This window comes from Spermophilus citellus, assembly GCF_964194105.1.
Source record: "Spermophilus citellus genome assembly, chromosome: 2".
Lineage (NCBI taxonomy): Eukaryota > Metazoa > Chordata > Mammalia > Rodentia > Sciuridae > Spermophilus > Spermophilus citellus.
The window spans coordinates 201,452,276-201,476,378 of record NC_138183.1 but is presented as its reverse complement, the minus strand read 5'-3'; the positions used below and the strand labels follow the sequence as shown (position 1 = coordinate 201,476,378).

The window sequence follows — 24,103 nt, the reverse complement described above, 5'->3', positions numbered from 1 at the left end:
TTCACCAATTTCTCTGTTCATGGATTCTGTTGATTATAGTAATAATGTTTGGGACACTTTCCTTCCTTGTTTTTTCATGTTGTCTATGTGTCTTCCTTTCTTGCAGCGTGGATCTGAGCTATTACAGTTTCTTCCCTATATTCTTGTGCAGATTGTCTGTACCTCACCTTGATGTTGGGCTTCCAAATCCTACTGGTGTCCCTCAATGTATACCACTGCATCTAAAGGTGGTGGCAGCAATAGCAGAGGTAATTCGAAATAATAGTTAAGGTGCCCAAGATGGAAGCAATGTCTTATAGAGATGGGGCTGAAAGGGTGGGCCTCACACTCTCTTTGGGGTGCCTGCTCCGAGATGCAGCTGCTTCTATGCCCTGTCTACTGTCAAAAAGTTAGGGGCTACTGCGTGGGGAAGGCTATGGTGATGACTGCAGTGTTCCAAGATGGAAGTAGGTTAGGCTTAGGCTCCCAGGTGGAGGCGGAGGGGGCAAACTCAGACCTACCCTAACCTGGGTCCTACAGAGTCTGTGTGGGCGGATCTGGGCTGGGTCTGGGCTCCTGTGGTAGTCTGCTGATCGGAAGGGGCGGTCCTATGCTGGAGGCTGAGCTCTGGTGGGTGTCTGCCCTGAAAGTAAAGGAGTGTACCTGGGCCTACTGTAGCCTGGGTCCCATACAGGCTTGTGTGGGCAGATCTGGGCTAGGCCTGGGTGCCCACAGTAGTCCGTAGTGGGATGGTTAGAAGCCACATATCAATTTTGGATTTCTAGTTTTTAGAACTATGAGACGTAAATTTCTGTTGGGTAAGCCACATAATCTGCAGTACCTTGTTACAATAGCCCTGAGACAGGGACCACCACAGGGACAAAGGGAAAATGCACTATTGGTGCTGGGCAAGCTCATGGCCTGACAGCAAACACCAGGAGACACAGTATGCACCACCCTCAACTAGTGTTGACTTTGCATACTTGAGGAAAGGTGAAAACAGAGATGTGATCACATCTGAGATCTTACTGAAGACTGCATTATGTTTTTAGTTCTTCTTCATGAGAAGATTTCAAGCAAGACATGAGACTTTTAGTAAAAGTATAGCAAAGTTTATTAGAAGATAAAGAAGGGGGAAGCACCCTCAAGGGAGAGAGTGGTTTCTCTCAGAGAGGACAGTGACAACTCACTTCTTTCTGTCCCAGCCTTTTTTGGAATAGGAGGGAGATCCTTAGAACACCCACCTAAGTATCGCTTTCGGTTCTGGATTGACAGACTACATTAGTTAACAACCTAATGGCGACTCTCGGTCATCTTGGCCTGGCTTACAGGTCCTAAATGGAACTCTTTCAACAGAATTTATGGGCTGTGGGCTCTGGTCTTAATTATCCTGTTTTCCAGAGTATGGAAATCTCTGGTCTGTGTTTGTGTAGGGTCTTGCATAAGATGCCTCAGCAATTAGGCCCTTCTGAGGAAACCTATCTTCATCCTCTCCTGAATTTATCTCTTTCTTCAGTTGTAAGAGGAATAGTTTATAAGACTGAGATCAGACAAGGGTCCTGAAATAGCTGTCTTTTCAGAGTTTGAGGTGTCACTGAAGCAGGGCTGTTGGTTAATCAATTTGTTCTATACCAAATATTTTCTTAAACTCCTGCCTACTGCTTATGTCTAACTGCTACCTAAAGTGGGAACGCTTTAGTGTGTTCAGCAACTGTACTAAATTATCTTTAGCCCAGGCCAAAACTCCTGAGTTGAGTACACCTAAAGCTAATTCACATTCCCACCCCAGCAAGTAACCAACAAACTAAGCTTCCTTCTTTTGTTCAGGGACCCAGTCTGACATTTTGTCAGAGCTGTTTCTCTTCCTAAACGAAAGCCCCAGGAAAAGTCATGCCTGTATGTTCACATGTGACCAGATTTTGTTTCCATCCTTACCAGTCCAAAAGATCCCAGTATCTCGCATCAGTCCTAGCAAACTAAAACAGGTGGGGACTTGTTCTTGGCTTCTCTCTCTCAGGCTCAGGAGGCAGGGATTTACCTTTGCCACTAGCACAGGGTGGGCTGGGGTGGAAGACCAAGGTTCTAAAAGGCACTGTGAAGAACCCCCATAACTACAACCATCAGTGTCTCTCATCCTGGCTTCCATCCCATCAGGGCCGATTGTTGCCATATCTCTTCAAGGGATGAATGGATGTATAGATGGACGGACGGACTGGCCAGCGAAATGAGAGAACATTTTGAGTAAATGTCTTCAATTCAATGATAGCTTCTGATTCCACCATACTCTGCAAACACACAGCTCAAGACAAGGCTCAAAAGAGAAGCACACAAGACTTGTTGAATGAATGTATGTACTTATTGCTTTTTGGGCCCCAACTCCCATTCCCTTTGCAGCATCCCTTCCTTTAGTCATTCAGATGTCCCTTTCTCCAACCAAGCCATAACTTAAATAAGCTAGAGGGACTGAGTTCTCAGTCATGGCTGCTTTCAGTATGCAAGGGGAGGGAGGTGCAGAAGGGGTCAGGATCAAATTAGGAATCTAGGAACAAGGACACCCCCGGTTCCCGGCCTGCAAGCCCAGAAGTCTCGGTTTTCCGCGTGGCCCTGGGGGCAGGGCTGGGCCAGAGCCAGCATCGCGCGAGAAAGAATCCTCGACTGGGCCCCTGGGGGGGCAGTCAGCCGCCGCCAAGGCCGGGCCGCTGGCGGTCCCCTGCCTGTCGCTGTCCGCTGCCGGCCTCAGTCCCGCTCTAGTCCGCCAGGCGGAGCTCCGCGGGGAGCCCCAGTTCGTTAACATGTTGGGCGTCTCATTCCGGGTGGGTTCCGCGGAACGGCAGGGCGGGAAGAGGCGGGAGGCGCAGAGAGCCACCAGGCGCAGAGAGCCACCGGCCCTGACGTCCGACTGACCCAAGCGGGGGCGGGAGGCGGGACAGAGGCCGCGTAGGCCGCAGGCAGCGCCGCGCAGCGCGGGAGCGCTGGGCTGGGCGGGCCGCGGATTCCCAGAAGGCGGGGTGCGGGCGGGGCATCGGGTGGGAGAAGCCGAATGACCTTTACCGAATCCCGTCGGGCCAGGCTTGGGTGGAGAAATGAACAGGCTGGCCTTGCGTGCCGGGCGCGGTGGCAGAGTTGAGGGCGGTTGCGGGGAGGCCCGCCAAGCCTCTAGCAGGTGAGTGCCCAGGCCTCCTTTGCCTGTCCTGGAGGGTGCCCAAAGTCGTGGAACATCCCCTGGTTAGAGCTACTTCACTCCTACACCCTCAACAGACCAAAAAGGGAGTGCCCTGCTCTCAGCTATAACCACCTTGGGAGGCAGCCACCCCTCTCTCTGGTTCTGTCCTGGGGGCTTGGGTTTTCATTCCGTGTTGCATATTACAGGTAATGTCATAACCACCCCACGTGGAGGAGGACTCCCAAAGTTTGCACCCTTGGCTGTAGCCAGGATGAGGCAGATAAGCAGGAGGGCCCTGGAGATAGTAGTATTTTCCCACCAGTATCTGCAGCTGACCCCCTCCCTACCTTCTGGTACACAGAAGCTCAACCTGCTTTTTGTTAGTGTAGCCTGCTTCCTCCTGTGGGGAGGACGCTGTGATTGGGAGGATGCTCTGTCTGAGCACTGTGCTGCTCAGGGATGGTAAGACCTGAGATGTACTGTTCACATTGTGTCTGCCAGGACCCTTCCCTGCTGCTGGCCCTTGCGGTCTTTGGGGTTACAGTGCTTGTGTTTGCCCTGAAGAACATGAACTCCAGGAAGAGAGATCCTATCACCTTACAGGACCCTGATGCCAAGTACCCATTGCCTTTGATTGAGAAAGAGGTAGTGGGTCAGCCCAACCCCTCCCCTTGGTTGAGTGAAAGGAAACAGAAGTGGTGGGGAATATTGGATGGGAAAGTGGGGTGGACTCATCATGGGCCAGTGGAGCTCTTTTCCCAGGAATTTGAGCTTCCCAGCAAGAGTTCTAGAGCTGATAAAGCCTGCCTCTGTTTTTTTTTTACTAGAAAATCAACCACAACACCCGCCGGTTCCGCTTTGGATTGCCCTCTCCAGAGCATGTCTTAGGGCTTCCTGTAGGTGAGTGGGGTTTGGTGTCATCTCCAGGGCTCAGCCTTTGAGGGCTAGGTACTCTGTTCCTATCAGAAGCACAGGTTTCCAACCTCCTGATACTCTTCCTGAACCATATGGGCTCAGGGAGAAGAAAATGGGCTTGGGATCATTCTTCATTATTCCATTTGGGCTAACTAAAAGTGGTATCTTAATAAGCATTGAAAAAGAGATGATGCTAGAGTCAGAAGATCTAAGATCTCATTGAAGGCTCCTTGGAAGGTTCTTTGATGGGCATCTTTAACCAAGTTTTTCAACCTTTCTGATCTTCAGTCTATGAATTGGGATTTCCCAGGCCCTGCCTGCCTGCTTCATTTACATTATAGTGAGGGTAAGGTGATTGACAGATATGAAAATTCAGAAACTGCAAAGCATTGTGCACATAGGAGGGAAAGGAGGAACTGATGTTCCTCTGCAGTTAGGAGAATGCTCAGAATGTGGGGGTAGGCAGGTACCTTCCCCTCACTGTGGATTTTCTATAGGGTCGCCAGATCTACACAAGCAGGAACTGTTGTGATATCAGTCCTAGCAGTCTTAGAGTTCCAAGTTACCCTGTTTTCAATCTGTAGCACCTCTAGACAGCTGAGTCAGTCTGTAAGGTGGAAAACTTCAGGGCCTAGGGATCCAGAGAAACTTTGTATAAACTACTTGTGCGGCTTGCTTCCTGTTAGATATCCTAATCCTCAGCCTACTCTTCTCATATGAACAAGAGAAAACCTTAACCTCAATTGTATAGGGAATAAAATTATACACTAGGCAGCTAGATTGGCCCATCAGCCTCCTTGATACTCCCTAATTCCTTCTCTGTGCATGACAGTGCAATGTCCTGCTGCCTCCCAGCCCTCTGACTAGACTGTCAACAGTCCTGTTTGTAGAAAGAGTAAAAGAATGAAAAACTTTGGAGAAATAAAATTTCCTTGGTCCTGGTAGAAGCTGTGCAGTTAGTGGGATCAGGGTAATTTTAGTGAGTTCTGGGAGAATTTGATATGAGGACACAGGATATTGCTGATGCTTCTCAACTTAGCTGAAATTAAGCTAGTTAGAGATAGGGCCCAAGGGATCAGTGGGTCAGCCCCAAGTTGTCTGGGGATGCTGCTAGACCAAGCCCAGGTTAGCTGCATCTGAACAGCCTTTCCAGGTTCCCAGTATCAAGTGAGCTCTCAGAAGGAGGCTGCTCCAGGCCTGTGTGCCTGAGTATCCCTGGTACCCGGCCACACCACAGTCAGTCATCAAGTGTGCTTACACCTCAGACCTCAGGGCCTCCTCAAAGACTCTGGTTTATGCTCCAGAAACAATTTCAAGGACTGGCTTCTTGACTGTTCCACTCCACCACCTTTCCTCCTCCCTACCGTCTTTTCCCTACCCCGAGACAGAGCCTCTATCTCTACTCTAAAGTCTCCATTTTTCTTTATGTATCCATAGTGTGTTGTCTAATTTCCTGGGAAAACCAGTTTCTACTTCCTCAGAAACTGACATGTATTCTTTTCTTGCCTCTAGTGTTAGTGCCTCTTGGTAGCAACTCTTACCCTCAGCACTAATTGCCATGGTCACTGGAGTCTCCAGTTTAGATTCAACAGAAGTCTGAGCAGCCCAGCATATCATCTGATACTGGGCTTAGTCTCAGTGTCATACGAGTGTGATGAATTCCACTCTGGAGGGGCAGAATTTCATGGTTCAGAATTTTATTGCTGTCCCTCAGTGGAGCCACAGGTCAGAAAGACACAGTGGTGTTGCTTTATTTGGTCCATAGGTGTCCAGATACTGGGGCCCTGCAGTGCCTATGAATCCCAGGCCTGTTCTGTGCCAGGCACTAGGATACAGATGGGGTAGCTGTGACTTATTCACAGACCCCAGGGGTACATCCAGTTCAGGAAGAAATGAGTTTGTAAAGATAACATTTTTATTTGGAAGCAAAATTCACCCTTCAATTTCAGTTAGCTTCTCTTTCTCTACAAATTACTTAAATTATGATCACATCTAAACAGGTATATCATCACCCCCACTTGTGTATGTGTGTGTGGTGGGTGGGGGTGTTAATGGGTCCAACCCAGAGCCTTGCACATGCTAGGCAAGTGTTTTAGCACTAAGCCACAACCCCAAGCCCATCATCCCCATTTTACAGATGAAGAGACTAAAATCCAGACAGGTAAAGTGGCCTCTCCTGGGATCCTGGATTTGAGCTCCTTCCCCACTTTCCCCCTCTTTACATCTTGCTGCAGCATTTGCTCCTTCACTGAAGTATAGTCCTTTCTGGGATTCCCAGGTCCTCCTTTGGCTGGCCATGCTCAGGCTAATATTTGGTGCCTCTTCCTTAGGTAACTATGTCCATCTCATGGCCAGAATTGATAATGATTTCGTGATCAGGGCATACACACCTGTCTCAAGTGATGATGACAAAGGCTTTGTGGACTTAATTATAAAGGTAAATTATATAAATGATTATAAAGATTAAAAAAAAAACATGTGCAGCTGTTTACTGTGGGTGTCAGGGTAGAGGGCAGTACTTTTTCTGTGAAGTTGCTCATGCCCCAAGCAGGACTTTCCAGCAGTGTCATTTAACAATGGAGCTATAGTAAACCGAGTGCAGTCTTTAGGTATTGCCCATAGCAATTGTGGGAGTGGGTCATTTTCCCTGTGTGGCTTTCTGTAGCAGATGCATTTTCTAGTTGTATGCAGCTAGGGCCATAGATCTGAGCATGTGAAAATCAGGTTGCCTTGTTTTTCAGATCTACTTCAAAAATGTACACCCTCATTATCCTGAAGGGGGGAAGATGACTCAGTATTTGGAGAAAATGAAAATTGGGGACACTATCCTTTTTCGAGGACCAACGGGGCGCCTATTTTACCAAGGGCAAGGTACTGGGGTAATCACACTAAATCTCCAGCTGGGAGAAAGGAGATTCCTGCACTGGTTTTATTGTCATCCATATACCCACCTCACAAGGTCCTAATCTTCATGTGGTGTGTCTTCACTGTATCTCCAACTCAGTACCTGAGACATAACACTGAAAATGGATGATGGGTGGAATCCAGGCTGATTTGTTCTCTTTCATTTGCTACACTGGGTGAGAGTGCTTTGTGAGGTTCCATATTAGCTTCAGCTTGCCTTTTGCCTCAGAGAGAAGGCCCAGAGGTTCCCTGAGGAGGCCCAGGCTCTTCCTGCCTTATGGGGCTGGTAGAGGAAGCTATCATGGCCTGCTTCTCTGGCAAGTCCCTTAGATGGACTTGCTTCCTGGGAATCCTAAGGAAAGTCAGTAATCTTTTGCAGGCTCCCAGACAAGAGCTGCAGAAATTAGAAGCATTCTCTGTGTTTCCAGGAAACCTTGCAATCAGACAGTACAAAACGAGCATGCCTGAGAAAAAACTGGTCTGTCACTTGGGAATGATTGCTGGGGGCACAGGTAAGAGGTTTCTGGGGGTGTCATCCAGAAGGTGAGCCCTAAGATAATTCTGACTTTGACTTTGGAGTTATTGGAGAAGGCATGGCACAAGAGATTCTTTCTGTAGCCATGGTGGTGGGAATGTGGAATTAGCATAGGTCTTGAACCTGGCCCTGTGTGCCCTGCTCCTCTGAACCAATGTGGAGGTTGTCCAGGGCCACAAAGAGTCTTACATGGAAATCCAGGGCCATGTGGAGGCTATGTGGCCAGGTAGGGCCGACTGGACTGCCCCTGGTCTCCCAACAGTTTCTAGACTCATTCCAAGCCCAATTCTCCCAACCCTTGGGAATGAATAACGGACTGAAGAGAATAAACATGGAGACATACAGTGTGCCAGGTACCATCATAGGCATTTTTAAAAGCATCACATTTACCTATTAATTAAGGTATTAATTAAGGTACTAATTCTGTTTTGCAAATGAGTATACTTAAGAGCTCAGAATGCTCTTTCCATCTTGCCATATGAAACTGAAAAAGGGCTTTTGAATTACTGTTGCATTTGAAAGGGACAATAAAATGAAGGACTGTTCCCCACTTTGAGTTTGGGGACAGAAGTGAAAAGATATCAGGGCTAAGGGAAACTGCTAAGCTGCTGCAGGCCAGGAGACAGGAGAAGCTGTTCTGCCTGCCCACTGTGTTCCAGGCATTACGCCCATGCTGCAGCTCATTCGCCACATCACCAAGAACCCCATGGACAAGACCAGGATGTCCCTCATCTTTGCCAACCAGGTCAGTTCTGCAGAGTCAGCCCTGAGCTTGCAGCTGGAGAATGGAATGTTCGCTGATCTGGGGCTCTGCATTCATTCCTCCCCACTGACCAAGCGCGTGCTGCTTGGGTGCCTGTGGCTGTGGGAGGGCTTAGTGGGCAGCTGGAGAAGCCGAGTCCAGGCTCCTTTTACTGCTTGTTTTTGTTTAATTTTTCTGTCGTCCCAGCCAATGCTGTAGCATCCATATCTCCTTGATACATATTTCTTCCTTCCTTGATACATATTTCTGATTTTCTGAGTACAAAATCATAGATGCTCTCAGTGGAAATTTGGAAAAAAAATAGAGAAAACATATATATTTTTACTTATTCTTTTTATGTGCTATATATTTCTGTGTGTGGTGTGCATGTGTGTGTATATTGTTTTCACTTAGCATTACCACATAGGCATTTTGTTCCCCTTAAAACTCTTTATGAGCTGGGCACAGTGGTGCATGCCTAGAATCCCAGTGACTCAGGAAGCTGAGGCAGGATTGCAAGTTCCAGGCTAGCCTCAGCAATTTAGCCAGGCCCCAAGCAACCTAGCAAGACCCTGACTCAGAATAAAAATTAAAAAGGAGAACAATTTTAAAGGGCTAGGAATGTGGCTCAGTGGAAAAGCATGGCTGGGTTTAATCCCCAGTATGTGCTATGCGCCCCTCCCCCCCAAAAAATGGAAAGACAAAAAATTCTATGAATATTTTCATCATAGTCTGTGTCAAGTTTAGATTAAATTTACTAAATTACATTTTTTTTCCAGTTTTCAGTTATTAATGCTAAATGCCTGATGACTTCTAGATTATTTTCCTAAATGGAACCTCAGAAGTGGAAAACTGAGACAAGAGTCTTGAAGAGTTTTATGATCCATACCTTCTGTGTACTCTGAGCCTGTGACAAGTGACTTTGGCTCCTTTCCCACATGAGGCTCCTGTCTGTTTTCTTTTGTAGTTCTTTGGTGGTGTCTCCTGAATGACTTCTTAGTCCCTACTTTCTTGCAGAAGACCTGAGCCTATAGTGAGCTTGTTCTAGTTGGTTCTGCCATTCCTGGTGCCTAATGTGAATATAGGAGGTGGGATGGGGACTTTCAAGTGAAGCCACCCAGCCTGTACAGCCACAGTCTCTTTTAGCAGCAGTTACTGCTGCATTGTGGGAAATGTCACCATCCCAGCAGCTCCCTCCATGAGAGGATGGGTTTGCTCTGTAGGAGCAGCAGAACCCTTGTTTATCCTGGGAGTCTACTGCATACACTCAAGCAAGGGTGGTAGCAGCTTGGGCAGGAGTGTGTGGGAGGACATACAAGCTGTCCCTGGAGGGTCTTTTATAATGTTCCTTCTTTTCTAGACAGAGGAGGATATCTTGATGAGAAAGGAGCTGGAAGAAATTGCCAAGACTCACCTAAACCAGTTCAAACTGTGGTACACCCTGGACAGGCCTCCCCTTGGTACGAACCCTGTTGCTTCCCTCACTGTGGGTCAGCTCCAGGCTTTGATCCACCTCAAGAACTGGCCTCTTATTTTGTTTTTGAGGACTGAGTTTGAGCATTTGGCTTTGGGCTCGGGATCCATATGGGAAATGCAAGTGTTGAGGGAGATAGGATTTGGATGGCCTGCTTGTAATGGTGACAAAAGGCATGTGTCCAGTATCTCAGGAGCACTCCATGAATTGTACTGAACATCAAAAGGAACACGGAGCCCCAGGGCTACTCTCAATACTACAGTCATCACACACACTGCAGCTGATATGGCCACTGGTCTTTTCACCAGTCACGTCATTGCTCATGGCCACTGCAGCCCTCCCCATCCATCTCATCTGGACAGCAGTTGTCATATGCTAAGCCTCAGCCAGCACCCCACAACCATCATGCACAATGTACCCTGTGTGGCATGTCTCACACACTGTACCTGTCTTGTCATATGGCTCACTACCCAGCAGAGGGCGCTGCCCAACTCCACAAACCCCACACTATTTCATACCACGCCCTGACAGCTCCAGCTCACTATCCTGACTCACTATACTCTAGTACACCTCATCATGGAGTCCTTCACCCTCCTCAGTGCTCACAGAAGTCAGTCATCAGCAGGGGCCTCTGGGTCCCAGCCATGCCTGGAATATGGGGTAAATTCTGTCCCCTTATCCTCTTCTTGGGCTTATTACAGGGAGCTGCAGTACAGACTTCTAAGCCTTTGTAGAGCAGCCTGGTCTACTTAGCTGAAAGGAGGGAGGGCAGAAGCCTAGCATGGGGGTGCTTAGCCTGCTACCCCGTGACTCTTTCCTGCTGTGCTTCATTTCAGGCTGGAAGTACAGCTCAGGCTTTGTGACTGCTGACATGATCAAGCAGCACCTCCCACCCCCTGGGAAAACCACACTCATCCTGGTTTGTGGCCCACCAGCCTTGATCCAGACAGTGGCTCATCCCAACCTGGAGAAGCTGGGTTATACCAAGGATATGATTTTCACCTACTAGTATCTCCTGTACTCCTAGAAAATTTCCTGGGACCCTTTCCTCTATTTCAGAGTGAGTTCAACTTCTCCATATTAAACTGGGATGTTTTTGAAGGTGCATCTCTATGCACCCTTGGGCCCCCACACTGGCATTCCCCTTTTGAATGTGGGGCCTAAGAAGAAGTGTTCAAGAGGCTGGAGACAAAGTGACTTCTGAGACCTCCTGCCTTGGAGGCTGGAAAGAGCTCTGTTATGGTTATCTTTCTCCATAGTAAAATAAACTTAAGTAGTCAGCAGATAACACATGAAGTATGGTTCTGTGAGAGACCCACGGGGCCTTGTCTGCCCTGCTTGAGAGTTGGCTTCTATATGTCCCTAAGGGGGTCAGAACTGCAATAGTGCCACAACAGAATTCCAGCAGAATCCAAGTAGGATCACAGTAACTCCCAATAATCTCTCTTGAACCTCTCTTTAGAGTGTGCTGCTTTTAAGGTCAGGCCTACAAAGTCTCAGGCACCCTCCATAATGCACTCTTCCTTCTCTTCTGGGACACCTTGAAGTGGGAATGGGATTAAAGGCACACACATTAGGGCAATAAATCCCAGAGTAAGTAGGCTCTGGGAACTCCTTCCAGACTCCCTACTTTGGGCACAACAGACGGAGGCATGGAATGGATTATTTTTTGAGAATACTCCAAGTGTTAAGCTCTGACCTGGCATGGGGCAAGGGTAGAGATGGTTACATACATAACAGAAGTTTCTCAACTTGCATGCAGGTTCCAGAAGCTCTGCCTTAAATCCTATCACTAACCCCTAGTGATACAAGGGACTATTATTGCCATCTGCTGTCCAGGACCAGGACAACATGTTGCCGCTTTGTTATCTGAGTAGGCCAGAGATCTTGAGGGGATTTTGTTCTCCAAGTTGCAGATGAGGAAACAGGTTACGAAATTAAGTGTTCCCATTAAGTGTGCAGCCAGTAGGGAGCACAGCTGACTTTAAAAAATGGGTCTGTTTTATTCCAAGTTATTCTTCTTTTCACAAAAACTGACATAATGGAAGCAGTATTGACCTTGGTACCACTGGATTTGTTACCCACTGTATAAATGTATGCAGGACAATAGGAAGGGCAGAAGGAGCACAGAAGATGAATGCAGCTCCAGGGAACTCTCAGAAGGCCTGTGGGAGGTCTGAAGGGAAGGGCTGGCCAGGCTTCATCTACCTACCCATTCAGCATGTCTTCTGGGAATCTCCTGCTCAGGGAATGACACTTTTGCTGGGTACTTTACCATAAGATCCTAACCTCAGATTTTGCTCTAATTGCAGATCTGACCATGCTTGTTACCTACCTACTTTAAATCCTGCTCTTCTTGTACTCTATTACCCACCCTGGCCACTCCTCTGTCTCTATGACATATTCCAGGGGCCTAGTTTGCAAGATCTTTCTTGATTGGGCTCCTGCTGACCTCATTAGATTTTTTTTATTTCCTGCACCTCCCTTCTCTGATTCATTCTCTAGCCCAGTGGTTCTCAAATGGGGGTTTTTGTCCCTCCTCTACTGTGGGAACATTTGACAAAATATGGAGACATTTTGGTTTCACAACTAGAAGAAAGGTGCTGCTGGCATCTAGTGTAGAGATCAAGGATGCTGGTCAGCAGGAACCTGATCAAGAAGCAATTTGAGGTCAGGACTGGGCTTACCCATATAAGAGTAAAAGCTTCCTGAGGGACATAGAGGTAGTATCTGTGCTCATCCTTGACAGGCAACATTTGGCTTCATGAAGGGGACTGGGAGAAAAATGGATACCACAGGGAGGGAAAGGATTAAGCAAAGGCCTGGAGGGAAGGAAGACTCAACAGTGGGTTCAGAATGGCTGATAATGGAGAAAGGCCTGGGATGCTCATCTGTGGTAATTTAACTGAGGAGTTCTGAACAATGACAGGATTAAAACAGTGTTTTGGGAGGTCATCATGGGGATGGGGTAGAGAAATGTCTGGAGGGGACCAACTGGAATGATGAGGAATTAAGAAGACCAGCTGCAACAATTAGATGAGAGATGAGGTTGAAACTAGAGCATGGGGGTGGGAGGGAGGAAGGGGCTGGTTGGGGAGGGGACACTGACTGGGGCTTAGTGGCAGCTCTCTGAAATGGGACACATTAAAAAGGGCACAGCTTGTTTGGGAAGATGATGAGTTCCAGTAGAAATGAGTTTAGGGTGTGCAGAAGCTTTCCACTGGGGGGAGCTATTTAAGCAGACATTCCGCTTGAGGACAATGAGGGAAAGGCCTCAGAGATTGGTACACTCTGTGTCAGGATGAGATGAGGGAGTGTGTGTGTTGGGGACTCCTCTGTGCAGACACTGGGAGGCCCAGAAGATCCCCACTGAAGATGGGCGAGGATGGAGGGCAGCCAGGACAGCAGGAGAGAACTCCCAGCTCTTGCCCTGAATATCCTCCTCAGCCAGATTTCTGTGAATGGAAAAGATGCTCCTGTGAAGCAGCCCAGAGAGAATTCCCATAGTCCTTTCACCCCACTCAATCACTATAGAACATTCAGAACACTTTTTTTCCTAACTTTCTTTTTCTTTTTTTTCCAGCAGAGGATTTATGACTAATAGTTCTTCCCCTTTGTTGTAAGAGCCTCCCAGCTGTCACCAGGAACAGCATGAGCCATTGAGTCCATGCACTGATATCTCATTGCACTCCCCACAAAGTGGTCTGTAGTCCATGTATAAAAGTACAAAAGATAGAAAGGCTTCAGTAAAGAACACAGCACAGTTGAAAACACTTAGGAACATGGGGGCCACCTCCTGGACACCTGTCCCACCATTCTGCTTTGCTTGTCAGCACCCACATCTGAGATGTCCCACCAGCTCCATCTGCATAGTACAGATGGCTGTGTGCCAGCTTCCCATTGAGGCAAAGACTTAGGGCCCCACATGTGCCTCTCTGGGCTCTCGGCCATGAAGAATGTCATCTCCAGTCATCAGAGTTGGGGGCAGCCAGGCAAGAGTCATTCAGCAGCTGGTCCTGGCTCAAAAGAGTCTGAAACGACATAGCCAAAGGGGCAGTTTAATAGTTTTGGCCAAGGCTTCCCTACAACAGCTACATAGGGAGCAGAGGGGGCACTGGGTATGGTCTGACAGATGCCTGTAAGTTCCTGGTATCCCGGGGACCCTGAACATTGGGTCAGAATAGACAGTACTATTAAGGTAAAAAAAAAAAAAAACTGCTCATCTTAGAGGTAAACTTGCTATTTCAAGGCCACAAAAGGCCTATTAGAGATGATAGGGCAAGGTTGGATAGATCCATTGTGATGTATGAGCCAAGAAACGAGAAGAGACCTGCTTGGATCCAGAAGACTCCTGCCTTGCCCTTAGACAGAGTCTTCTAAACATGCCTCAGTAGATCAGCAAGCAAAGTACAGTGACAGGGGACTCAGTGTTGATAGACACTATAGCTACCAGGCTCAGGGATGGGCTATAAAGAAACTAAAAGGTCTGGAAGGCACGGGGCCTCAAAGACAATTTGTGCTCTGTAACTGGCCATTTTACTGCCAGCTCTTATCTGCCTATAACCCTTACAAAATGGGAAATACAGGTAACTAAGCTAAAGCTCAGATAGGGAATAATACACCTAAGGTAAAAATCAGATGAATCTGCCTTTCTCCAAAGCTGCTCCTCTTCCCCTGAGACTGAGCTGCCTGCCTCCACGTGATCTGATTTGTTCTCTTGGGTATATGGCAGTATATGCTAGCTTGCCTGTGATGTCCATGATGATGGGAAATGCATGTATCTCATGTCCAGAGAGGAAAGAACCATGTCCACTAGGCCAGAGGTGAGGGCTGGGCTCTGAGCTGACTATACAGGTGGTTTAGGGCTGCTGAACATCTAAGTTTCTTCACCAGCTCTGAGGTGGGGAAGAGAACCATAGACCTAGTATGTCTTACCTGGCTATAGCTAAAGGTCTGTGAGCTTTCAGATGCCCATTAGTGACTCAAGGCCTAGCAATCAGTCAATGCAGGAGGCCCCTAGGCTGCTTTCTGCCTTTCTGGGCTGACTCAGGCTTAGGCTGTGGCCTTAGGGCCCAGCACAATCCTTTACTCTCCCTTATCCTTGAATAGCAGCCCACCAAGCACCAGCCCTACTGTGTTGTGTTGGGGTGGGGGGTGAGGGTCTGAGTCCTACCGTAAGGCGATGAATGTCTTGGGAGAGGAGCCCTATCTGCGTCACAGTGCCTTCGGAAGGCGCCATCTGTAAAATGGGCAGCAGCCTGGTCAGCACACACAGATGCAGCTTGTAACTTGCAGAGACGGCATGCAATGTCCATCCTGCTCAGGCCTGGCTTCTCCAGAGCATGCTTCCCTGGAGGGTTGGGCAAGGAGTGTGCCAAGCCTTGAGAAGTGGCAAGTGCTGGGGTACGTGCTGCTTCTGTTGCTGAGGAAAGGTGTCCAATGTCCCACACTGCATGCACACACTTTCATGAGACCACATGTCACATCAGCATTTAGGGCACAGAGAAGCAGAGCGCAGGTATAGCCTGTGAGAAGCAGCTCTGCTGCACATGTTCACTGTTCCAGATAATTCCAGGAGAAGAGAATAGCAGGCCTTTAGGATGCTGGATAGAATGACAATTTCCAGGTACCAACAGGATGCCAGATACTGATGCCCCAGTGTAGATGGACATCTTCAGGAAGCTGCTGCCTCCTCCCTATTGAGGAGCCTTCCTCCCCTCCCCTCCCCTCTTCCTTGGATAATGCTGGACTTCTTCTTCCCTAAGGTGATTTAGACATTGTAGGTTTGGAAGCATTCTTTATAGATTTGTAGGATATCAAGTGAAACCCCTTTTTTAACAGGTGGAACAACTGAGGCCCACAAAGGGAAAAGAGGACTTCTATGTGGCTATAGAGAGAATTAGTGGCAAAACAGTTCCATGTAGGGTTTGAAAACAGGCACATGCAAAGTCTCTCACCAGGATATGATAACAAAGAAATAAGGGATAAAGCTGGCCTGACTGGCTATATAGCCACAATGGCCAGGGATTAGCCTGAAGGATCGAGTGCCATTCAGTTGCCCTGAGTACCAGGATCGAACACCAGTGTTCCCAGCTGACAAGCTTGTATCTACATTTCTCACCAGCTGGACCTCAGGGGAGGTGGTGGTTTGAGGGAATAGGCCATGTCTGAGGCTACTGGTGGTATAAGAAGCAAATCTTAGCAGCCTCTCCATCTGGGACAGAATCAGAGTGCTACAATGGAGTCACTGGCCCTGCCCCACTGTCAGATGATTATGACACTGCTGTTATTCTTCTGTAGATGAGGCCCAAGGGACCCAGTGAAGCCAAACACTGGCCTGGGGTGAACTGGAATCTCAAGAGCAGGAGCTCAGCCTGGCACCACATGACTCTGTCTCTGGCCAGACAGTGCCCATCTGGAGGGCCCATTATCAGCTAGTCAGCCTCTAAATCAAGAGGCCAGATCTGCTTCAGCCCTGCCAGCCCAGGCGAACCATCCCCCACAACAGTTATGAGAAGCTGGCAGAACACGTGAAAGAACAGAGAGTGTTGCCAGGAAGACATCCCTGCTTGTTACCCCCACCCTCCTTTAGTGAACCGGAAACCAACTTGGGGTCTGCACAGCAGATGTGACCTATAGCCAGGATGTGCATGAGACCCAAGTTTCCCCTCTGCTTCACTGAGGGAGGTGGGGCCTGAGGCAGTCCTCTCTGAAGGATACAAAGAGGAAAAAGGGGTCCCTCTTTGCTCCATCCCCCTTGGGGAATCCTGACTGTGTACCTGGATTGGGCTCAGTGCCATAGGATTTTAAGCTACAATCAGTAGGGTTCCATTTCCAGCCATGCTCACCTTTCTTCCCCCAACAAGATTAAAAATATGTTGCACTGTTTACTTCCTACATAAATATTGTTTTTATTATCAGAAAGAAGCAACTACCTCTGTAGAGAAAGACATAACACAATTACACTGTCACCACGGCAGAAGTCCCTGCCATTTGTCTCTTTGATCTCAGCCAAGATTCTCTGGCCCATAGGCATAAGGCACTTGAGCTTTTCTTTCAACCACAGCACAGGGGAAATGCCTGAGAGTGGAGTCTTTGGGGATTGTTCATAGTCTCTGGACCTGTGTCTAAGTTCATGCATATCTGGTGGTGCTGAAGTTGGCTGTTTAAAATTACTAAGAATGTAAAAGCATCTTTAAGGGTTTTTCATCCTGAGTCCACCTTTGACAACAGTCCCCAAAGCCTGCCTCTTCAAAGTATGAAGAGAGATTGGCCCAGGGCTACATAATTGCTGGAATGTTCTCTGTAAGTCATGCACATGAGCAGGGGGTGAGGTTGCAGTTATGATGGCACACGTGGTGTTACTGTGTTTTCAGGTGCACAGAGAGGGCAGGTGACAAGCATCAGCTAACCTGTCCCACCTGGTCCAACTCATCCAGTTCAGGAGCATCAAGAGGGCTGAGGCCTCGGCAGCCACTGTAGACCCGGTGACTATCACTGATAGCATCATTAGATTCCATTGGGCAAATGTAATCTGTGGATTCATCAAACTTCTTTTTTCTTATGTTTCCAAAATGTGAAAATCCCAGTTTCCTTGGCTAAAATACAGCAAATACAAGATTATGGAAAGATTACTACTCCAGTGTGCAGATATGACTGACAATATATTTAAGAACAGTCCTAGGAGGAAAGAACTAAGGCAAAGTGCTTCTTGAAAAAACTGAACCAAACAGGTCCTGTAGGCAATTTCTATGCTGAGGAAAGGTCAAAAGATAAATAATCCTAAACAAGAACTGCTCCTCCAAGACTGTGGGAAAACTCATTCCCATTGTCCTATTTTCCCAGATGGACTTAGTTCCTACTAAACACCAGCCTGCACTTGAGGCCAACCATGGAGGACTTGCCTCACCACATTTGATGACAGCACACTAGGGAGCAGCACCCAGTGCCTTTGACACCAGTGCTTTGAGAGCCACACCAGATGCCCTGGGTTGGTCTTCCTTCTTGCTTTAGCTTTGCCCAGCACTAGACTCCCCCCTCAGAAAGTCCAGATACTTGCTGTATCTGGAAAGAAGGTTAAGCTCTGTGAGCTGTGCTGTGAGGCACCATCATGCCTGCTGGGGAGGGGCCAACCTGGCTTCCAGAGAGTGAGTCTGTGGGCCTGTGATCTGGGAAGGACATGGTGGGGATGTTGTGGCTCAGGAAGGGCTTTGTGGGATTTAGGGAGCCCACAGATGCTTGGTCTTGGTACTTGGATGACTTCAGATTAGAGATATAGGACAGCTGTGTGCAGGCCACATCACAGAACAGGACAAGTTGAACCAGCTGCAACAGGAGCACTCCCCATGCTGTCAGGATAGCTTTGACTGAGTCCCCTGCACTGTGGCACACAGATGGGCCTAATGAAAGGGAATCCAGATCAGGAACTCATCTGCCATGCAAAATAAGTAACAGTAGCACTGAGTAGAGGACAAGCTCCCAGCTACCTGAGAATAGACGCTTCCTGAACATGGCCTCTGTGTAAAAAAACCTGTGCTCTCTTTCTTGGATCTAGGACAGGTAGGCAGTAGGCCTAATGAAGACAAACAGACCAAACTCCCGCAGCAGAAGCTGAGTGCTGCTCCTGGTTCTCAATGTATACACTGATCTGGCTCCATATACTGAGCCAGTGGCTGTATGACCTGACAGCCAGAAGGAAGTCCCCAGGGGTAACCCAGAAAGAGTATAACAACTCACCCGGACTTTGGCTGTGGTAGTCAGTGGTGTATAAGCTGGTGAGGCCATTTTATCTCGCTTTTCCTGTTCAGCCTCAGGACCAATCAGGGCACTGAATTTGGTGGTCAGGTGGCGCCTGAGGAGCGTCTTCTGTGGTGGGATATTGAGAAGCATGGCCAGGGTATCCCCAGTGAAGCGTGGTTCCAGGATCTAAGAAGGAATCATAGACAAATTTAGTCAGTGGCAACAGATGATACCTAGTAAGTAATAGGGAGAAACCGGCCTTTAGGGCCTTAGGGTGCCTTCAAAATTAGGCTGAAGCTCATACCCTTGTTCCATGTCCTACTTTCCTCTCTCTACCCAGACGAGGCTTGGCTTTGAGCAGACACTAGCATATTTGTTAAGTGACCATCTCATTTTCACAGACCAACAGAGAACAGGGACCTCTTTAGGATGTCTCACAGTCTCTTACAAGTCTTGAACCTTATATGTTCAAACCACCACCTCCAAACAGCCACACCACCACCTCCATATTTCTTCTCTGGCTTTGCCACTTGACAGACCTGAGTTGTGATAAGGATTATATCATGGCAAGCAGGAAATTACATTTGATGACCTCCCCTTCATTTCCCAGTCCCCCTGTTCCTCTATAAGCAGGTAGAGCTGACTTGTGTAGGTCTGATTCTCATGCATTCCCACTAACCTGGGATCTCTCGGTCTGTAGTGGAGGAAGCCCTTCCAGAAGCTATCTTGTTTCCATGGGGTATATTAATTCTTACCCACAAATTATCAAATATTTTGAAACTTCAGATTCTATAAAGGTTTCAGATGAAGTATCTTTTTTTTTTAACTAGAATATATGTTTGGCCCTCAGAAAATTAGTTTCTGAATACCCAAGTCTACATCAAAGCAACTGGGCTAGCCCAGAGTGCAACTCACAATAAGACCTCCATGGACGCCACTCCCTCGAAGGTTGGGTGCATACTCTGCCAGGTCCACAGATCGCAACCATTCCATCACCCTGTGGTTGGACCATTGCACAACTTCTGAAGGAGAAAGGTTACTCTGTGAGAGGAAGAAGAGTGAAGACATTAGACTTCATTGGTCCTACCACAGTCCTCTGTGGGGTCATCCCCTGTGAATGAATCTGCCCCAGAAGCCTCACAAAAAGAAGACCCTTGTGCCTAACAACCCAGGCCAGCCAGACTGCCTCCCTGAGAGCCTTCTCAGTTCTGAGAAACAGCTCTTACTGGATCTTACATGATCTTCTACACTAAGATATCTGAATGCAGAATCCTGTTTCTCCCTAATTTTCTGGCTAACTTTGGGAAAAATAAATAAAGGCATGTAGTTTTTCATTCAATTATTCAACATAATTTTAAAGATTCACTTATGAGAAAAGTGTTTTATAAAGAAAAAGATCTTCTTGTGGACAAATGTTTAGGGGAATGTTATGGTTTGGATGTGAGGTATGCCCCGAAAGCTCATGTGTGAGACAACGGAAGAAGGTTTAGAAGACAAATGGTTGGGTTAGGAAGGCCTTAACCTAAAACAGTGAATTAATCCCCTGAAGGAATTAATTCTGTGGTAACTGAAGGTGGATAATGTGTGGCTGGAGGAGGTGGGTCACTGGGGGCATGGCTTTGGGTTATATATTTTGTATCTGGCTAGTGGAGTCTCTCTCTCTCTCTACTTTCTGATCATCATATGAGCCACTTTCCTCCACCACACTCTTCTGTCATGATGTCCTACCTCACCTTAAGCCCCAAGGAATTGAGACCTCTGAACCTATGGACCCCCAAATAAACTTTTCCTCCTCTAAAATTATTCTCATCAGGTCTTTTAATCACAGCAGTGAAAAGCTGACTAAACAGGGAACACACATCAAGATACTTTAAAATGCCCAGCACTAGGCCTGGGCAAGCAAAGTATATTTGTTGAATACCAAGAAAACAGGAGGTGGAGAACAGAGGTAAGAGTCATTAATCCCCCAGGAAGCAGAGGTAGACAAAGTTTCCAGGAACCCAGGAGGTGGGATGTAATTGACAACACTTCAGTTTGGGGCCCACCAAGAACCCTGAGGTTCATGGAACAATATCAGATATATCATTTGGGTTGCTGTGTTTATCTGTAATGTTTCTTCTCTACTAAGACCTGCTCATGGATTCTGTATATCTGGACCTGAACATTGTTTAATTTTGTATATACAAGTAGGAAAAACTATTCTTAATGTATGATTTTGTAGGGCTCCTTGTCCCTTTTTCTCTGGTTTTTCTGTCCTCTGCCTGACACTCAAATTTCCACTTTGTGTATCTCTTCCCCCTTCCTTTGCATCATCTCCTCATCTCCTGTAATCATTATGATGACTTTGAAAAACTTGTTGCCACAGACGTTACATTTGTAATGTAAGGGAGAGTGGAAGATTTGGAGGTTTAGTGGCCACGATGGAATACAAAAGTACAAGCAACATGGGTGTTTTGGGTGCCAGAATCCCAAGCACCATAGTCCAAAATGCAGCATTTTGTGATTATGTAAATCTTATTTTTTCACACAGGATATTTCAAGTGTCCTGGCTCATGGCTCCCTGCATAGATATTATCCTGCCCTCACCTCATCAGCTGGGCGCCGATGCAGGCAGTGGGGGTTGAACTTGTTGACATGCAGCACATGAATGGCACATTTGATGCTGAGATGATGTAGCTGGCTGGTGACTTTTAAGAAGAGTAAATCATTCTGGAAAAGAAAAGTTTTTATGAACCAGTTTCCAAAGTGACAAGACTCCAGTGGTCCTTCCTGGTCTGGCCAAACAGACAAGACTTCTACATTTCAGGAAGGTGCATTATGGACATATCAACAGTTTCTCTTATCACAATGGTTTGTACTCTGCTACTGGGGATATCTTATGTAACAATCAATACTATTTCAAGGACTTCAGAATAAGATGGAATCAGGCTTAAAATAACAATCATGGGCATATCTGAGCCAAATGCTCACAGATACAACTGAAATATTTAAAGGAAAAGTCCTTACCACAGTTAGGTATTGCAGCATTCGTCCATCAACTCTGGACTCATGAAACTGGTCTTTATATTGGGGTAAGCCAATATCATCAAGCCACCCTATAAATACAGAAAAAAAATAGATGTGTTGGGATTCCTGAGAATAGGAGCAACAATTATCATTTTGAGGTTCCAGTTTTTTTCAGAAGATTTAATAATCCATCTGCCTTTCACAAGGACACAGCTGTCTTTGAGGCACACATTCAAAATGGAAATTCTTTTTACCCTTAGGAACAGATACATACTTAATACATATATGCCTGTCCTTACGTGTCACCCAAATGTGATCCAGCAGCGCAGACTTCTCTTCCTGCTTGGTGTTGATGGCTTTCACTGCTAAAACAAGTTTCTTTCTATGAAGAGGGTGCTTAATTCCTAGTTCCTGAAATTGCAAGATGAAGACCAGATGTAAAATTTTGGCAGACAATTTGATCTCCAGAGGATGTTGTGTCAGGGTGGAGATGCTCTAAGAGTGTGGCAGGGGATCTGTGCACAAGACCCTGGGATGTCAACCTGCAGTTACTAAGGAAATCCCAGCCTTCCTGCCCATCTTCCTGTGTGTATATGGAGTGGGGGGCCTTCACCTTCCCATGAATTGGTCTGGGGAGAAATAACAGCCTCCTCTCCCTGGGCTCAGCTCTTACCTTTTCCATGTCCTGAGGGGTAGCTGTCAGTAAAGTGTGGCCAGATGTCACCCATTGCCTGGCAAAGATCACGTACTGAGCCAGGCCGAAGTCCTCAAGCCATGAACATACACGCTCTGTGCTCCACTGGGCAAAGGGGGCATTGGCATCACTGGGAAGCAGGGAAACAGTATACTTTTGTAAGTTGAGAGTCTGAGGTTCTGCGTATAATAAAACCTCATCAAAAAGGAACTACCTTTTAACAAACAACCCAACCATGGGCTATAGCTGAAGGAAATTCCACAACACACTCACATGAGGTACATTTAAGTCCCCTCTATAACAAATGAGTTTCAAATCCAGCTACTTAGAGACAGCTGACATAATCCTTAAGAGACTGCAGTCAATAGGTCCACATATACCTCAACATGTCACAATCCCAGAGCATGGCCCTATTAGGAAGAACACCTACAACTAACTCATTTTGTCCACAAAATTCAACACTCTTTTTAAGGAAAACACTTAGAAAGTTGGAAAAAGACAATTGGTTCTCTAACATAAAAAAAAAAAAAAAAAATCAACAGCCCTCCAGTTAACAATAGCTAATATTAATAAAATACTAGGGACTTTCATATTAAAAATCAACAAAGAGACAATATATTTTTATCAGTACTTATTATTAATAATAACAGTATTCTGAGGATTGCATCGAAAATATTATAATGTTTATTAGAATAAATAAAAGTAAGAAGTATAGCTACTAGAAAGGTAGATATAAAAGAAAATAGTTCTTTTCAGATGAGGGCTGCCTGCCTGGAAAGCTCAAGAGAGCTCAGTAAGGTGACTAGTAATAAAATACACACACATACACATATATACATATGTAATACGTATATTACAAGCAAAAATCAACCATTTTCTACATAGTGCCCATGCACAGCTATTAAAGCATTTGTTAAAACAATAAAAATTCTCCCCCATACTAACCAAAATTATAAACGGCCTACAAATTGCCTTAACAAGGAATGCGTGTACCTGTGTATGTGATTGTGATGGGGTGGGGACCACAAGGGGGTAGAGTGGGGTGATATAGTAGCCATAACACTCAACTATGCAACATAAAAAAAAAGACATGAATAAATGAAGAGTTAGATCATGTTCCTAGACAGGATGAGTAGACATTAAAACCAACCATTCTTAGAGACATCAATTTTTCATTTAAAGTGTGAAAATAATGGAACATTCAAAATCCCAAAAGAAACTTTGTGGCAGGCAGTGGACAAAGTAACTTTATATTCATTTTAAAAAATAAATGGGGATTTATGGAATATTAAAGACTAAATATTCCGAACGATTTCTTTCTGTTGTCTGTTGGTATCCACAGGAAATTGGTTCTAGGACCCCCTGCAGATAGCAAATTCTGAGGGAGTCAAGTCCCTTACATAAGATGGAGTAGTATTTACATACAACCTACACATATCCCCCATAAACTTAAGTCATATCTAGATTATTTACATTACCTAATATAATGTAAATGCCATGCAAATAGTTGTTATACTGCATTGTTGGAAAATGATGGCAAGAAAAAAGTATGTGCATGTTCAGTGCAAACCACTGTAGACCTAACCACATCTTCAGTACTCAGTTGGCTTAATGTGCAGATGCAAAACCACTTAATACAGAGAGCTAACCCCCACCCCTAACATACAGGAATACATTTTTTGAATACCTGGCTGAGCTGTTCTTAAAGGGAAAGGATTTCTTAAAGGGCCATAATAACAAGAAAACACCATTCTAGAACCCTGGAGATGATGGAGTAGGATGGAGGTTGAGTCAGTCTTTCTTCTAGGATGACTGTCAATATTTTCTTTTATAATTATGAGAGCTTTAAAAAGTTTCAGCTTCACAATTTGTAATTGTAATTGGTATTGTCATGCACATTTTTAGAATCATTGATTAAATTCAGGAAAACTTCTATCAAGTATCTCTCACAT

General features: G+C 46.3%; 2 protein-coding genes across 30 annotated transcripts in view; one reads left to right on the top strand and one right to left on the bottom strand.

Moving 5' to 3' along the window:
* The first annotated feature begins 3,007 nt into the window (after positions 1-3,007).
* On the top strand, positions 3,008-16,873 carry CYB5R2 (cytochrome b5 reductase 2). 4 transcript variants are annotated; one of them, XR_014020423.1, is made up of 10 exons: positions 3,008-3,142; positions 3,644-3,787; positions 3,970-4,042; positions 6,388-6,494; positions 6,799-6,928; positions 7,390-7,473; positions 8,156-8,241; positions 9,599-9,698; positions 10,549-10,772; positions 16,013-16,873. XR_014020423.1 is itself a non-coding variant. In XM_081279543.1 (9 exons), exons 2-9 carry the CDS (start codon positions 3,710-3,712, stop codon positions 10,719-10,721), a joined length of 831 nt encoding a protein of 276 aa, XP_081135669.1. In that variant the 5' UTR covers positions 3,008-3,142; positions 3,644-3,709; the 3' UTR covers positions 10,722-11,000. The 4 variants fall into 4 exon arrangements, 3 of the variants coding, with proteins under 3 accessions (XP_081135669.1, XP_081135668.1, XP_081135670.1); XM_081279543.1 differs by lacking the exon at positions 16,013-16,873 and having other exon boundaries at positions 10,549-11,000; XM_081279542.1 differs by lacking the exon at positions 16,013-16,873 and having other exon boundaries at positions 9,599-10,686.
* PPFIBP2 (PPFIA binding protein 2) overlaps positions 13,256-24,103 on the bottom strand; it is a gene marked incomplete at its 3' end in the record, with an annotated part of 145,044 nt that continues 134,196 nt past the window's right edge. For 19 of the 26 annotated variants that reach the window (XM_081279528.1, XM_081279519.1, XM_081279509.1 and 16 more), the window contains 9 exons: positions 22,131-22,281; positions 21,757-21,868; positions 21,458-21,546; positions 21,038-21,160; positions 19,367-19,492; positions 18,449-18,637; positions 17,125-17,310; positions 14,886-14,951; positions 13,256-13,743 (listed from right to left, as the gene is read on the bottom strand). In XM_081279528.1, the coding sequence (XP_081135654.1) occupies positions 13,672-13,743; positions 14,886-14,951; positions 17,125-17,310; positions 18,449-18,637; positions 19,367-19,492; positions 21,038-21,160; positions 21,458-21,546; positions 21,757-21,868; positions 22,131-22,281 (1,114 nt within the window). Of the gene's footprint in view, positions 13,744-14,885; positions 14,952-17,115; positions 17,311-18,448; positions 18,638-19,366; positions 19,493-21,037; positions 21,161-21,457; positions 21,547-21,756; positions 21,869-22,130; positions 22,282-24,103 lie in introns of those variants that run through there. The other 7 variants (XM_081279529.1, XM_081279517.1, XM_081279518.1 and 4 more) reach the window with 2 other exon arrangements.

What these genes read in the sequence shown, in the direction of transcription:
- CYB5R2 (XM_081279542.1), top strand. Translation starts at nt 3,710, where the DNA reads ATGAACTCCAGGAAGAGAGATCCTATCACCTTACAGGACCCTGATGCC. An exon ending in TGCCTTTGATTGAGAAAGAG is followed by an intron (nt 3,788 to 3,969) that starts GTAGTGGGTCAG and finishes TTTTTTTACTAG; the next exon opens with AAAATCAACCACAACACCCG. An exon ending in TTGTGGACTTAATTATAAAG is followed by an intron (nt 6,495 to 6,798) that starts GTAAATTATATA and finishes CTTGTTTTTCAG; the next exon opens with ATCTACTTCAAAAATGTACA.